Source organism: Myxine glutinosa, chromosome 13, assembly GCF_964187855.1.
Source record: "Myxine glutinosa chromosome 13, kmMyxGlut1.1, whole genome shotgun sequence".
NCBI classification, from domain to species: domain Eukaryota; kingdom Metazoa; phylum Chordata; class Myxini; order Myxiniformes; family Myxinidae; genus Myxine; species Myxine glutinosa.
The window spans coordinates 100,977,444-100,990,846 of NC_136273.1; the positions used below are offsets into that span (position 1 = coordinate 100,977,444).

General features: G+C 40.4%; 1 protein-coding gene across 1 annotated transcript in view; it reads right to left on the minus strand.

Moving 5' to 3' along the window:
* The window catches only part of LOC137439145 (astrotactin-2), a 1,262,948-nt gene that overhangs the window by 977,519 nt on the left and 272,026 nt on the right, over positions 1-13,403 (minus strand). Inside the window, exons 4-5 of the mRNA XM_068134866.2 lie at positions 8,470-8,694; positions 726-875 (exon numbers count right to left, since the gene is read on the minus strand). Of these exons, the coding sequence (XP_067990967.2) occupies positions 726-875; positions 8,470-8,694 (375 nt within the window). The remainder of the gene's footprint in view (positions 1-725; positions 876-8,469; positions 8,695-13,403) is intronic.

Consider the following 13,403-nt stretch of genomic DNA (forward strand, 5'->3'; position numbering starts at 1 on the left):
ATTTATTCTGCTTTATCCCATTTTTGGAAAGACCTTCCACACACTCTTCAATCTCATTCTTCCCTCCAGGTCTTCAATACAACCGTTCACCATCATCTCACATCGTCGCCAATCTAAAATCATGATCTTTTCTACATCTGTTAAACCACCCCCAACTTTCCCAAAATGTTGTTTATGTGTCCATGTTGTCCACCCCTTGCGGTCTCTCCTACCCCTCATTGTTAGCTGCATCTGCATCGGTTGTCCATCTGTCTACCTTCTCCCTTTGCCCTGCTATTGGTGTTTCCCATTTCACTTGCTGGTCCCTTTGTTATGTTGGTTCCTCAGCTGCTCTGTGTCTTACCGAGCTCTTCCACAAGCATTGATCAGGTATTTTAAAAAGGGAAAAAAAGTTTTAATATTTTAACAACAATGTTATTTTGGATGGTTTGTTAAAATTATCAGGTGTAGTGTGGTTGGTGCAGGTTATCAGCTGCACAATTTTGAGGACATGATTATAAAATGTGTAATATTGAAATTTGAATGTCAGGTAAAGATCTAGAGTTTCTGGTTACGAAGTGAGTGCTGTTGGCTGCAAAATTGCATGAGCAGTGTGTGGGTGTGAGCATTGTGTGCACTGGAGGATATATGGCGTACAGTGCTTCCATCAATAATGTGAGATGTTGCCTAAATTAATCCTTTGGGTAGTGAATTGAGGGTGCAGTGCCAAAAGCTGGCTTTCCCACCTCGACTGCGGCTGTGCCGATGCCGTTTGTGCCGACCTGACGAGATGCTGGGAGTCGGCGTTTGCTGCAATCGGTTCATCTCCAATGGAGAGCTTCCTCGGAAGCTCTCTTTAAACTTAAGCACAAGAGACTCGACGGTTTCATCCCTCCCTACAAGTCCAGGGAAAGCAAGGGGAATGGTAGTGAGTGTGGCATCCTTGCCCTCACTCCTTATATCAATACCTTCATGCAGCATTGTTACACAATCGGTTCACTTTCATTCAATCTCCCTTAGTGACCCCAACACAAGTAACATTGCATTTGAACCTTCCCAATCGTACTCCCATAGCAATTTCGTGATTGAAGGAACTGAAAAAAACGAGGGCGTGACAATCTGGTTGATCTATGAGACAGATGGCCATGCCAAGCATTCAGGGAATGAGGCAAGAAGTTCAAGAGTAAATGAAAAAGAAAACAACATTTCAATGGTGACAGAAATATGGTCACACACACTCACAGACAGAGATATACAAATGATTTGCTTTTGACTTCCAAAGCAAAATAAGTGCGCATGGTGGTGGTGGTTGAAATGGGAGCGGCAACAACATCGTCCGTTGGTGGATCAATTTGACCGAGAAACTCTCAAACATCCATTCTCTTTATACACAATCCCCTTCTGCCATTCGTTTCCTCTCTCCGAGCTACCAAGAGTTAGTTGTGCAACAGCTCTTTTTCTTATCTTGTCTTTCTGTCATTATGTTTTATAAGAAAGGCTTATCTGCTTCCCTCGCTTTCTGGAATAAGGATATTCTGTTTTAATTATATCGCCATAAAGGCAATGTATCTTTTCTTATATTGCTTCCTCATTGTTGGATTATCTGTGGCCGATTGGCCCCAACCATTCCTCACCGCAACCAGCCCTACCCTTTACTTTTGATCAGGTTTTCATTTTTCATTAAAAGCTTTTTGCAAATAACAGGAAACAGAAAGCTTTTGTAAGGCGGCCCGCACTCATCTGTCTGACCATATAAATGTCCTCCCCTTTCCCTTATTTAAATTAAACAAACACAGCACCTAGATTAACTGGTGGGACATTTCATTATTAGGTTTTGAATCGAAAGTCCATTGGGGTTCAACAATGTGCACATTCCACAAATAATATAATTTAAATGCTTCCTGTTATGACACAAAAGGTCCTCCAAACCCTTCATTGAAATACATGAAAGTTGAACATGAGCAATGTCCACTGTAACTGGACAGTACTCACAAAAACACTCAACATATCACTTTTATCAATCATGTTCTTTTCTCAGTATTTAACTTTGTTTCAATATCAGATCTATACTATGAGAGATGTTTGTTGTCTGTCTGTCTACCTGTCTGTATGTGCCTGTGTCACCATTTTTTCGAATATGGCTGAACGGATCTTTGTCAAACTTTTAGAGGTTCATCAGTGAGTGCCAGGAAGTGTTTTAGGCAAAAAAGGTTTTCAAAATAAAGTTGGATTTTTTGGGGGGATTTAAAAAAAATCGGTCTATAGTGCCTAACCCTTTATAGCTATGTGAAAGGTAATATTAAATGATTCTTGACCCCATTAATTTGTGCGAGAAGGGAGGTGTTTTAGACCCCCACAAAAATACCCAGTTCAAAAATCCCATAGAAACCAACAGAGACCAGTAGGACATTTATATGGGTCTCTGGTGGAAATCACGGTTTGTATTGGTTTTCTACAGGAACCAATAGAGTTTCCAGTATAAACCGAACCAGATTCGATTAAAACCAGTGAAACATTATATGTAACTGGTCTGAAAACCAATAGGAATCTTTAAGTTCAACTAGTCCTGTAGAAACCATTGGAGTTAACTGGTCTGAAAACCCATAGACCAACTATAAAACTTTAATTATATTTTGTTATAAACAAACACAAAACACGCAGTTCCATATTGAATCGAGTTGGAGCCATGTTCTTTATAACAGGGTTTCCCTGCAGAGTCTTTGTTGTAAATGTGAATGTAAGTTGCTTCCCATCCAGGAAGCAGGTAGCTCAGATGGTTGAACACCTGTACCATCCACCAGAGGACCTGAGTTCAATTCCCAGTCTTGGCATGTAATTTTCCCACATCTGTTGATTGGTTACTTTCAATCCTGTATGTATGTATTGGTATTTTATTGGTCTCCCACTGGTCTGCCAATTGATCAACTGGTTTTTTATAGGTATTTTGACTGGTCCAGTATTTCACTTCATTATTGAAAGCTGTAGATCCTACTGATCTAATTTCCGATGGAATTTTTTTATGGGATTTGTCCTATTGGTTTTCCATGGGATTTTCGACATGGGTAGGAAAAAAACCAAAATGTAATTTCTTGAAAATGCCAACAAGGTGAGAACAGCACCGGGCAACGCCGGGTACTCCTACGAGTACTGTATGTAATAACAAAGGTATTTCAAGCAAGATAAATTAAAAGGCAAAATAATAACAGCTGCTTGATGATTCACTTACGTCAATATAACAAGTCTGTTTGCTGTACGATTTTGTCAAAATTAGAGTCCGTCAGTCAGGAAGCATTTTATTATTTTTGTCTTTCTCACTTGTTTTGGTAATCTGTGTGCATTTTGTTTGGGAAGCTGCAAGATAAGAGTTTTGTAGAAAGAGAGTTTGAGATCACGCCTGATGAAGAACAGCTTCCTCGTATTTTCAGTGTTGCAATGAAAGATAACTTGGACATGGAGATGAATGAAGAAGTGGAAGTGTCTTGTCCCCTACAGTGCCCTCCATAAGTATTGGAGCAGTAAAGTCAAATTTGTTATTATTACTATATAATCACAAAATTTGGATTTGAGATCAAAATATGATTATGCAGCTGGAGTACGGAAGGTCAGCTTTTATTTATTGGTATTTATATGTATATATATATATATATATATGTTTTACTATTGTGGAATAATAGCACTTAATATGTTCATTCTCCCTGTTTTAGGTAAGCATAAGTGTTGGAGCAGATGACTGACAGGTGTTTCTTGTTACTGAGGTGTTTCTTTTTGCATTGATTGTTCACACATAAAAGAGCTGTGAATGTCTCGTTTTGTTTTTAGCCTTTGTTTTGGCCGTGGGAGTCTCCCTTTGGAGTCAGAAGGCAAAAATCAACATGAAGACCAGAGAACCGTCTATGACAGAAAATCAACCAATTTGGAAGCTGAAAGGACAGAATAATTCAATTAGAACCAAAGCACAAAAATTGGGCACAACAAATAGAACAATTTGGGATATCTTGAAAAATAAATAAACCACTTTTGTACTTATCATAGACAATAGCCAGGTCACCAAGGAAAACAACTGCAGCTGATAACAGAAAAATCATCAGAGCTGTGAAGAGAAACCCTAAAACAACTGTCAGTGACATCACCAACAACCTCCAGAGTGCATGGATGAAAGTATCACAATCTACCATTCACATAAGACTTTGACAGCAGAATTACAAAGGCTACACCACAAGATGCGAACCTCTCATTGGCACCAAAAATAGAAAGGCCAGATTAAAATTTGCCAAGAAGTAAAGAGGTGAGCTAGTAAAGTTCTGGAACAAAGTTTTATGGACAGATGAGACAAAGATGAATTATTACCAAAGCGATGGAAAGGCGGAAGTGTGGAGAAAGGAAGTAACTGCACATAATCCAAAGCATACGACCTCATGTGTGAGGCATGGCGGAGGTAGTGTCATGGCTTGGGCCTGCATGTCTGCCTCTGGAACTGGCTCACTCATCGTTAATAATGATGTAACTAATGATTGCAGCTGCAGAATGAATTCGGAGGTATACAGAAACGTTTCGTCTGCCAATGTATAAGAAAATGTCTCCGAACTCATTGTGTGGCGCTTCACCATGCAGCAAGACAATGACCCAAAACACACTGCCAACGCAACCAAGGAGTTCATCAGGGGAAAATTGGAATGTTCTCGACTGGCCAAGTCAATCTCCTGATTTAAATCCAACAGAGCATGAATTTCACTTGATGAAGAGGAGACTTAAGTCAGAAACTCCCAAAATAAACAACAACTGAAAATGGCTGCAGTAAAGACTTGGCAAAGCATCTTAAAGGAAAATACCACGAGTTTGGTGATGTCATTGGGTCACAGGCTCGATGCAGTTATTGCATGTAAGGGATATGTAACTAAATACTAACTATTATACTACTTTAATTTGCTTTAAGTTAATGTGTTTTAATACTTGTATACTTACCTAAAATGGGGTGGGGTTGGGGGGGGGGGGGAGAGTGGGAGAAACTGAACATAAAAGTGCTATTTTTAGACAACGGTAAAACATATATACATAGCAATACCAAGAAATAAAAGCTGATCTTCTGTACTTTTGCCTCGTATTCATCTTTTGATCTCAAATCCAGATTTATTGAGTGTACAGCAATCGTACTAAAATACGCAATTTGGTGTCTGCCCGTCTGACAATTTTTGACCATGATATATACACAAAGAATTAAGTTAAGCACCCCTACACAACGAATTAAGGTAAGCACCCCCTAATATATATTCTTTGTGTATATGTATACATTGGCATATATTCTAAGGTATGTGAGATCAAATAATGATTGGTATGACATTAGCAATTATCCATTGATTAAATTGAGTGATCAAAGTGAAATAAAGTGATTGGTTGAGTCAGTGATCCGATCACGTGGGTCCTACACACGTTATTGACGCAAAGATCGCTAGAGGTCTTCTCAGAACAATGACTGTACGTTAGAAAACATAAACGTCATCCACACTGTCCGTGATGGACCTATAGCTCCATACTTAAATTGAGGTGAAAATATGCCTAAAATTCCCAAAAAATTTCACCTTAAATTATTCAGAATAAAATATTGAAAACGGCATGATTGTTATGTTTTTATGTGACCATAATATCACTTCTCCAGAAAATATAGCAATATCATGGGTATATTACACTGTTTTGACGACAACAAACTTGTAATGTGCGAGGTTGTAAAAAAACGGGGGGGGTGCTTAACTTAATTATTTGTGTATATTTGGTCATACCTTATTCAATCTCAACCAAACTTGACAGGGGGACTAAAGGTCACACAATGAAGGTTGTAACAAATTCATTTGCACCCTCCCCAAGGGGGATTTCCCCGCAAATGGGGATGTGTGTTGAGGTATATAGAACTTTTATTAACAAGGTGTATAGAACCAACTTTAGAGGCCATTTTCCCCCGCAGAGCAGGGGTTGGCCTTTTTCGGGCACCGTGGTCCCCTTTTTGAAGCAATGTTTTATGGCCGGATGCCCTTCCCGCTGTCAACCCTGTTAGTCGCCTCTTGTGACACACAGGGAATTACCATTGAACTGGTACTCAATTTGCCGACCTCGGAAAGTTGACAGGCTGAGTCAACCCCCCTGGCGTTAATTCAGTGATCGCCCGGGATTCAAACCCAGGATCCTCGGATCCCAAGCCGGCACCATAACCACTAAGCCAACACCAGGCTAGTGTTGAGGTGTATATCCGTGTAAATATAGCTTTATCATAGCGTTTTTCTAATGACGCTTCTAATAATAAAAACATTATTAATGTTATTACAAAAGAAAATTAATACTAATAATATCTTACCCTTCTCAAGGGGTGTTTTCCCATTGAACAAACGCCATGTTAACGTGTATAAATAGCTTGTCATGGTGTTTCATGGGAGTAAAACCAGCCCCAACCAGAAGTAAAAATATTATAAACAACAAACACATATGATTACCTTTTTAAACAGTCGCTAATGCTGTTTAACACTAAACTGAAAGAAATTTGAAGGAATCTCAACATCTGTGAGGCAAGTTTTACTTACGGAACTGAATGAAGATCTACTGTAATCTATATACCCCACAAGGGTTAACACCATGACCCTTTCTGCAGCTAACGTGGGGGTTTTTCCAAGGCCGCTTCTAATAACATTGCTAATGATAAGAGCATAATATTTGTTATTACAAAACCATATTAATACTAATAATATTCCGTCTCCCCAAGGTGTTTTCCCTCCTTGAACAAACGCCGTGTTAACGAGTATAAACATGTTATGGTGCCATTTTGGTGGGAGCACCCACTAACAGAAGTAAAAATATTATAAACCACAAACACATATGATTACCTTTTGAAACAGTCACGAATGCTGTTTAACACTAAACTGAAAGGGTGGAAACCCAGGGTGTGTTCATTTACCAAGCAGCTAGCTAGTGCTTACCAGGCCAGCCATTCCTTATCAACCGTTTTGAATGGAGTGTTTGCTCGGATGATGAAACCACTTGGTGAGCGCTCCACAAGAAACTTGGTAACTGAACCCAATGCTCCCCACAGAAATCCCCCCATGTTCTTGAGGCTCGACCATACAGTTACTGTAATCTATATATACCAGAGAGGAATGGCCCTTCCTGTCACCCCCGTAGGGAATGGGATGTACTAGTTATAACAAATTTGGTTTCACTGTTCCAATACTTATGGAGGGCATTGTATATCCTATGGACCTATGACCCTACAGGTAGTGGACAAAAAAGTGGCAACACCTGTGTGAATGAGGGACACTAAGCAACAGCTTTCACAAATTTGTGGCCCATGTGTTAATTAAGCAAATAACATCCCATCATCATTAGGATCATGTATAAAAATGCTGCACAGGCCTTGATACCCATAATTATGGAAAGTTTGGCTGCAAGAGGAGGCTCCTCCCCCCCCCCCCCCCCCCCCCCCAACACGCCCTTTCCTTCGAGCACATGTGGTCGCCCAATGGTTTGATGAGCATGACAATGATGTTATCCATATGCCATGGCCTTCTCAGTTACCAGATCTGTACCCAATTGAGCATTCATTGGATATTTTGGAATGACGCCTGAGACAGCATTTTCCACCTCCATGAAACAGGTGTGAGTTGATTGACTTTCTCGTGGAAGAATGGTGCCACATCCCTCCTGAAGAATTCCAGAATCACACTGGCCGTATTGGCCCAACGCTCTATTCGTGACTTTACAGCAGTTTCTTTCTTTTTTTGTCCACAATCTGTATATTCTCAGAGCAACGTTCGTGTCACAGGTGTAACATCAAAAATAATTCACTTTTAAATTCACGCTCAAGAATGCACTTTTGTGTAATAATCAGCTCGGTACCCTTCCTCATCCTGGTGAACCTCTCAGAATGGTGAGATGGAGATAGAAAATAAGAGGAGACAGAGGGAGAAAGTGAGAGAGATAAAAAAAAGGAAAATTGTATTCAACCTCTGCCGCAATTAAACTATCATTTGTTTGAGACAGATATGCACGTCACCTTGAAGATTGCCCTCATATGCCATCCAGGTAAATGAGAAAAAATGTTCAAAGTCATAAAAGTCACGAAGAAAGATTGCAACGAGTCAAGGCTCACAGAAAATATAAATGTCAGAAGATGGGTGGTTTAGCACATTTTGAGCATCAGGTAGAAAAGAATAGGTCGACCTGTCCCATTCCAGGCTGTGACATCATGTTAGTATCACAAAGAAAAGTTCCACAACACAACATAACACAAGTAGTTCCACAACATGTTCCCCTTGGATGGTACTTTAGCCTTTTAAGAAGGAAACATTGCAGGCCTCTCCAAAACAAACAAGGTAAGAAAAGCTTTGTGACGTCATTAAAAAGGAACGTTAGAGTGTTGATTGTATAGGAGTGAGGCTGATTCAGTGGTTTTTAAAGAATAAATGGCCAATGTACTCAAGAGTTAGGATGATGAAAGGGGTCAGGTCTCACCTGGAAACCCCCACATGTGTCCCCCACCTGGGCTGATGTCTGACCGGGCGCTGCCATCGTGCTCTGTGCGACCAAGACTTTCTAAAGTCCGAGTTACTTGGCTGCCATAGTCTTCATCTCCACCACCACCCCGAAGCACTGCACGTGAACCGGTGCCCATCCCAAGTCCATTCTCAAAATCAAAATCATCCAGGATTGGGGTCTCGCGAACAGGTGTACCATCAGCTGTATTGGGATTGAGAAAAAAACAAAACATAGGTGGAAAGGAACACTTTATAACTTATAGTAAAGTAATGCAAACAAAGTGTATATTATGAAGAAGAACGCACATCAGTTTCATCCCCAAAAGTAACACTTCATTAAGAATTAGGCCAAAGCTTGGTGTGGATTGTTATATGAAAGAGGTACTCAAAAAGCATGAAGGACAACTTGATGATGTCGTTGTATCATTTTGAAGCATGTCCACCATAGTTAATCAGATAATATCAGCTTGATTTTGTGTGTGTTGGTTGTTATCTTCATATGCGGATTTCAGAAGATGGAACGGAGTCCTCCCAGATCTCGAAGTATCCACCTCCATTTCGGGGAGGGAGAGGGGTTCACGATTCCTGGACCAAGCTGAGACGTTTTTCTTCATCTCAAAATTTGCTCGGAGGGCTCTTTAGAGAATTATCACCGATCCTCGGACAACTGACAACTACAGTTGGTTTGTATTAATATTCCCAGGGATGGTTTCTTTTTTTCTATCTGAGATTTTCCTTTATCGTTCCCGTTGCTCCAATATTTAAAATCACTGATACAATGTTGGCTCTCTTCAGATTCCAGGATCTTTTCACTTCATTTTGGAGGGCTTGATATTTGGTCATTTTCATGATTTCTGTGTTGTTTTTCGGCCAAAATCGCTGGGACCTGACAACTCGATGAGCAATGCTGTGTTTTTCTACCTCAGTTCTGCATCTGGTCGCTTTCGTTTCTCTGCTCACACTCGATGGGATCATCACGTCATACATGAGTATTACTTCCTTGTTTTCAATGATTGCTTTTGGTTCATGTTTCCATGAGTTTTCTTGGACTAGGATATTGAGATTTTTTTTTTTTTTTTGTTGTATACTGAATCGAGGCTCGTGAAAGAGCTAACATTTATTTCACAAACAAATCTAACAGACAAACAAAATATATAAAAAGAGGGAGTAGAAGACAAGATGGGGAGAGAAGGGGAAGCACACAAACACAACATTTGAGAGCAGGGAGAAGTGTGGAAGGGAGAGGGCTTGGTGGGAGGAGGCGTGGGAAGGGGGGGGGGGGGGAGGTATAAAACACAACGACACCAAGGACTTCCAGAACAGAAGTTGGTATTTCAAAAAAGTGTATTTGGGGTGAAATTAGCGGGGGTAGAAAAGATCAAAGGTTTGGATGGGGGAAGATAAGAGATGGTGGTGAACAGCTGTTTTAAAGACCTGGAGGGTGGAGTGGGATTGAAGAGAGTGAGGGAGTTTGTTCCAGAGGCGGGAGAAAAGAGGAATGAAGGAGTGAAAGTGAGCAGAGAGTCTTGATTTTGGCAGTTTAACCATAAGAGGGTTGCAGGCAGATCTTGTGCGACCTGTAGGAATATTTGGGGGACAGAGACCAGAGAGAGCTGGGGGGGGGGGGGGGGCAAGGCCAGAGAGGAGTCGGTAGAAGACGGAAAGACCACCAACGTGCCTGCGGTGAGTGAGTGAAAGGCCCTTGGAGTTAGCTTCATCGCGGGAGATTCCAATGATTCTGAACGCTTTGGTTTCAACAGCGTGAAGACGAGCTAGGTGTGAGGCAGGAGCACCAGCCCAGAGGGGAGAGCAGTACTCCATTGAGCTGTGGATTAAAGCCTTGTATGTGGTGAGGAGCTCAGGTGTGCCAAGGAAGGACTTCGCACGATGAAGGATGCCCAGTCGGCGACTGGCTTTGGAGGCCAGATTTGAAATGTGGTTTTCCCAGGAAAGATCATGGCAGATAGTGAGACCCAAAAGCTTGAGTGACAGAACTTTTTGGAGAGGATTATTCAGAAAGTAGATGGGAGGGTTGTCCAGTCGGTCTTTTCGGAGAGACATCGTAAGAGTGTGAGATTTATCAGGATTGAAAGACATGTTCCACTTGTTTGCCCAGTCTGTGATTTTGTCCAGGTCTGCAGAGAGTGAGGAGGCTGCAGACTGCCGATCTGAGGGATGTGGAATGGAGCGGCAGAGAGTGGAGTCATCAGCAATTACATCAGCAAGCAAAGTCATCAGCAAGTAGGATTTACATATCGGCTAACTCAATTCAACCACCAACTATTTTTGAGATCAGCGTAGGCCAACTCCGTCGTTACTGAGGAACGGACTTATTTTAGCTGAGAATAATGACTGTACCTGAGTTGCAGTGTTGTCATGATTTACACCAATCATTAATACAAACAATTACTTTGCACAAATGTATTTGTTGTGTTTGTGATATTACATTTTTATAAGCAATTTAGGTCGAAGATTTCGGTTGAATGTTTTTTTTTTTCAAGAAAGAACCCCTCAGCACATACATAGGGGAGGGGTAGGTGCAGACTGGAAGTTTGGGACGAATACACCTCACCACCACGTAATTCAAAACACCTCACCACCAAGTAATTCAAAACACCACACCACCACATAATTCAAAACACCTCACCACCACGTAATTCAAAACACCTCACCACCAAGTAATTAAAAACACCACACCACCACGTAATTCAAAACACCTCACCACCACGTAATTCAAAACACCTCACCACCAAGTAATTCAAAACACCTCACCACTAAGTAATTTAAAACACCTCACCACCAAGTAATTCAAAACACCTCACCACCAAGTAATTCAAAATACCTCACCACTAAGTAATTTAAAACACCTCACCACCAAGTAATTCAAAACACCTCACCATCAAGTAATTTAAAACACCTCACCACCAAGTAATTTAAAACACCTCACCACCAAGTAATTTAAAACACCTCACCACTAAGTAATTTAAAACACCTCACCCCCAAGTAATTCAAAACACCTCACCACTAAGTAATTTAAAACACCTCACCACCAAGTAATTCAAAACACCTCACCAATAAGTAATTTAAAACACCTCACCACCAAGTAATTTAAAACACCTCACCACTAAGTAATTCAAAACACCTCACCACCAAGTAATTTAAAACACCTCACCATCAAGTAATTTAAAACACCTCACCACCAAGTAATTCAAAACACCTCACCACCAAGTAATTCAAAACACCTGACCACCAAGTAATTTAAAACACCTCACCACCAAGTAATTCAAAACACTTCACCACTAAGTAATTTAAAACACCTCACCACCAAGTAATTCAAAACACTTCACCACTAAGTAATTCAAAACACCTCACCACCAAGTAATTTAAAACACCTCACCACCAAGTAATTCAAAACACTTCACCACTAAGTAATTCAAAACACCTCACCACCAAGTAATTTGAAACACCTCACCACCAAGTAATTTGAAACACCTCACCACCAAGTAATTTAAAACACCTCACCACCAAGTAATTTAAAAGACCTCACCACCAAGTAATTCAAAACACCTCACCACTAAGTAATTCAAAACACCTCACCACCATGTAATTTAAAACACCTCACCACCAAGTAATTTAAAACACCTCACCACCATGTAATTTAAAACACCTCACCACCAAGTAATTCAAAACACCTCACCACTAAGTAATTCAAAACACCTCACCACCAAGTAATTTAAAACACCTCACCACCAAGTAATTCAAAACACCTCACCACTAAGTAATTCAAAACACCTCACCACCAAGTAATTTAAAACACCTCACCATCAAGTAATTCAAAACACCTCACCACTAAGTAATTTAAAACACCTCACAGCCATAAAACACGTCATAAAAACACCTCACAGCCATAAAACATGTAATTCAAAACACCTCACCACCACGAAATTAAAAACACCTCAAAGCCATAAAACACATAATAAAAACACCACACAGTCACGAAATTAAAAACACCTCACCACCACATAATTCAAAACACCTCACCACCACATAATTCAAAATACCTCACCACCACGTGATTCAAAACACTTCACAACCACGGAAACAAAAGTTTGAGGGAGTCGTTAAGTGAGAACACAGACACTGCCCAGATGTGTCGATATATAGAGAAATAAATGACTGTAGCCGAGTTGCCGTTTTGTCATGGTTTAAACCAATCATAATACAAACAATTATTTTGCACAAATGTATTTGTAACATACGTGATATCACATTATATAAACAATTGAAGTTGAAAAAAAAATTCCCCCAAAAATAAAATAAATTCGAACATTTTTCAAAAAAAATACCCTACCGACATACCGACGGGAGAGATATGTGCATACCAGAAGTTTGGTACGATTTCACAAGAGTTTGAGAAAGTAGTTCAGTGACAACACAAGACAACACAGGACAGGACAGGACAGGACAGACGCTGCACAGATAGATAGATATATACTAGCTTGGCTCGGCTCGCTACTCTCGCCTCACCAAGCGTCGTTACTGAGGTACGGGCTTATTTTAGCTGAGGATAATGACTGCACCTGAGTTGCTGTGTTGTCATGATTTACACCAATCATAATACAAACAATTATTTTGCACAAATGTATTTGTTGTGTTTGTGATATGACATTTTTATAGGTAATTTAGGTTGAAGATTTAGGTTGAATGTTTTTTTTTCAAGAAAGAACCCCTCAGCACATACATAGGGGAGGGGTAGGTGCAGACTGGAAGTTTGGGACGATTACACCTCACCACCACGTAATTCAAAACACCTCACCACCAAGTAATTCAAAACACCTCACCACCACGTAATTCAAAACACCTCACCACCAAGTAATTCAAAACACCTCACCACCAAGTAATTCAAAACAC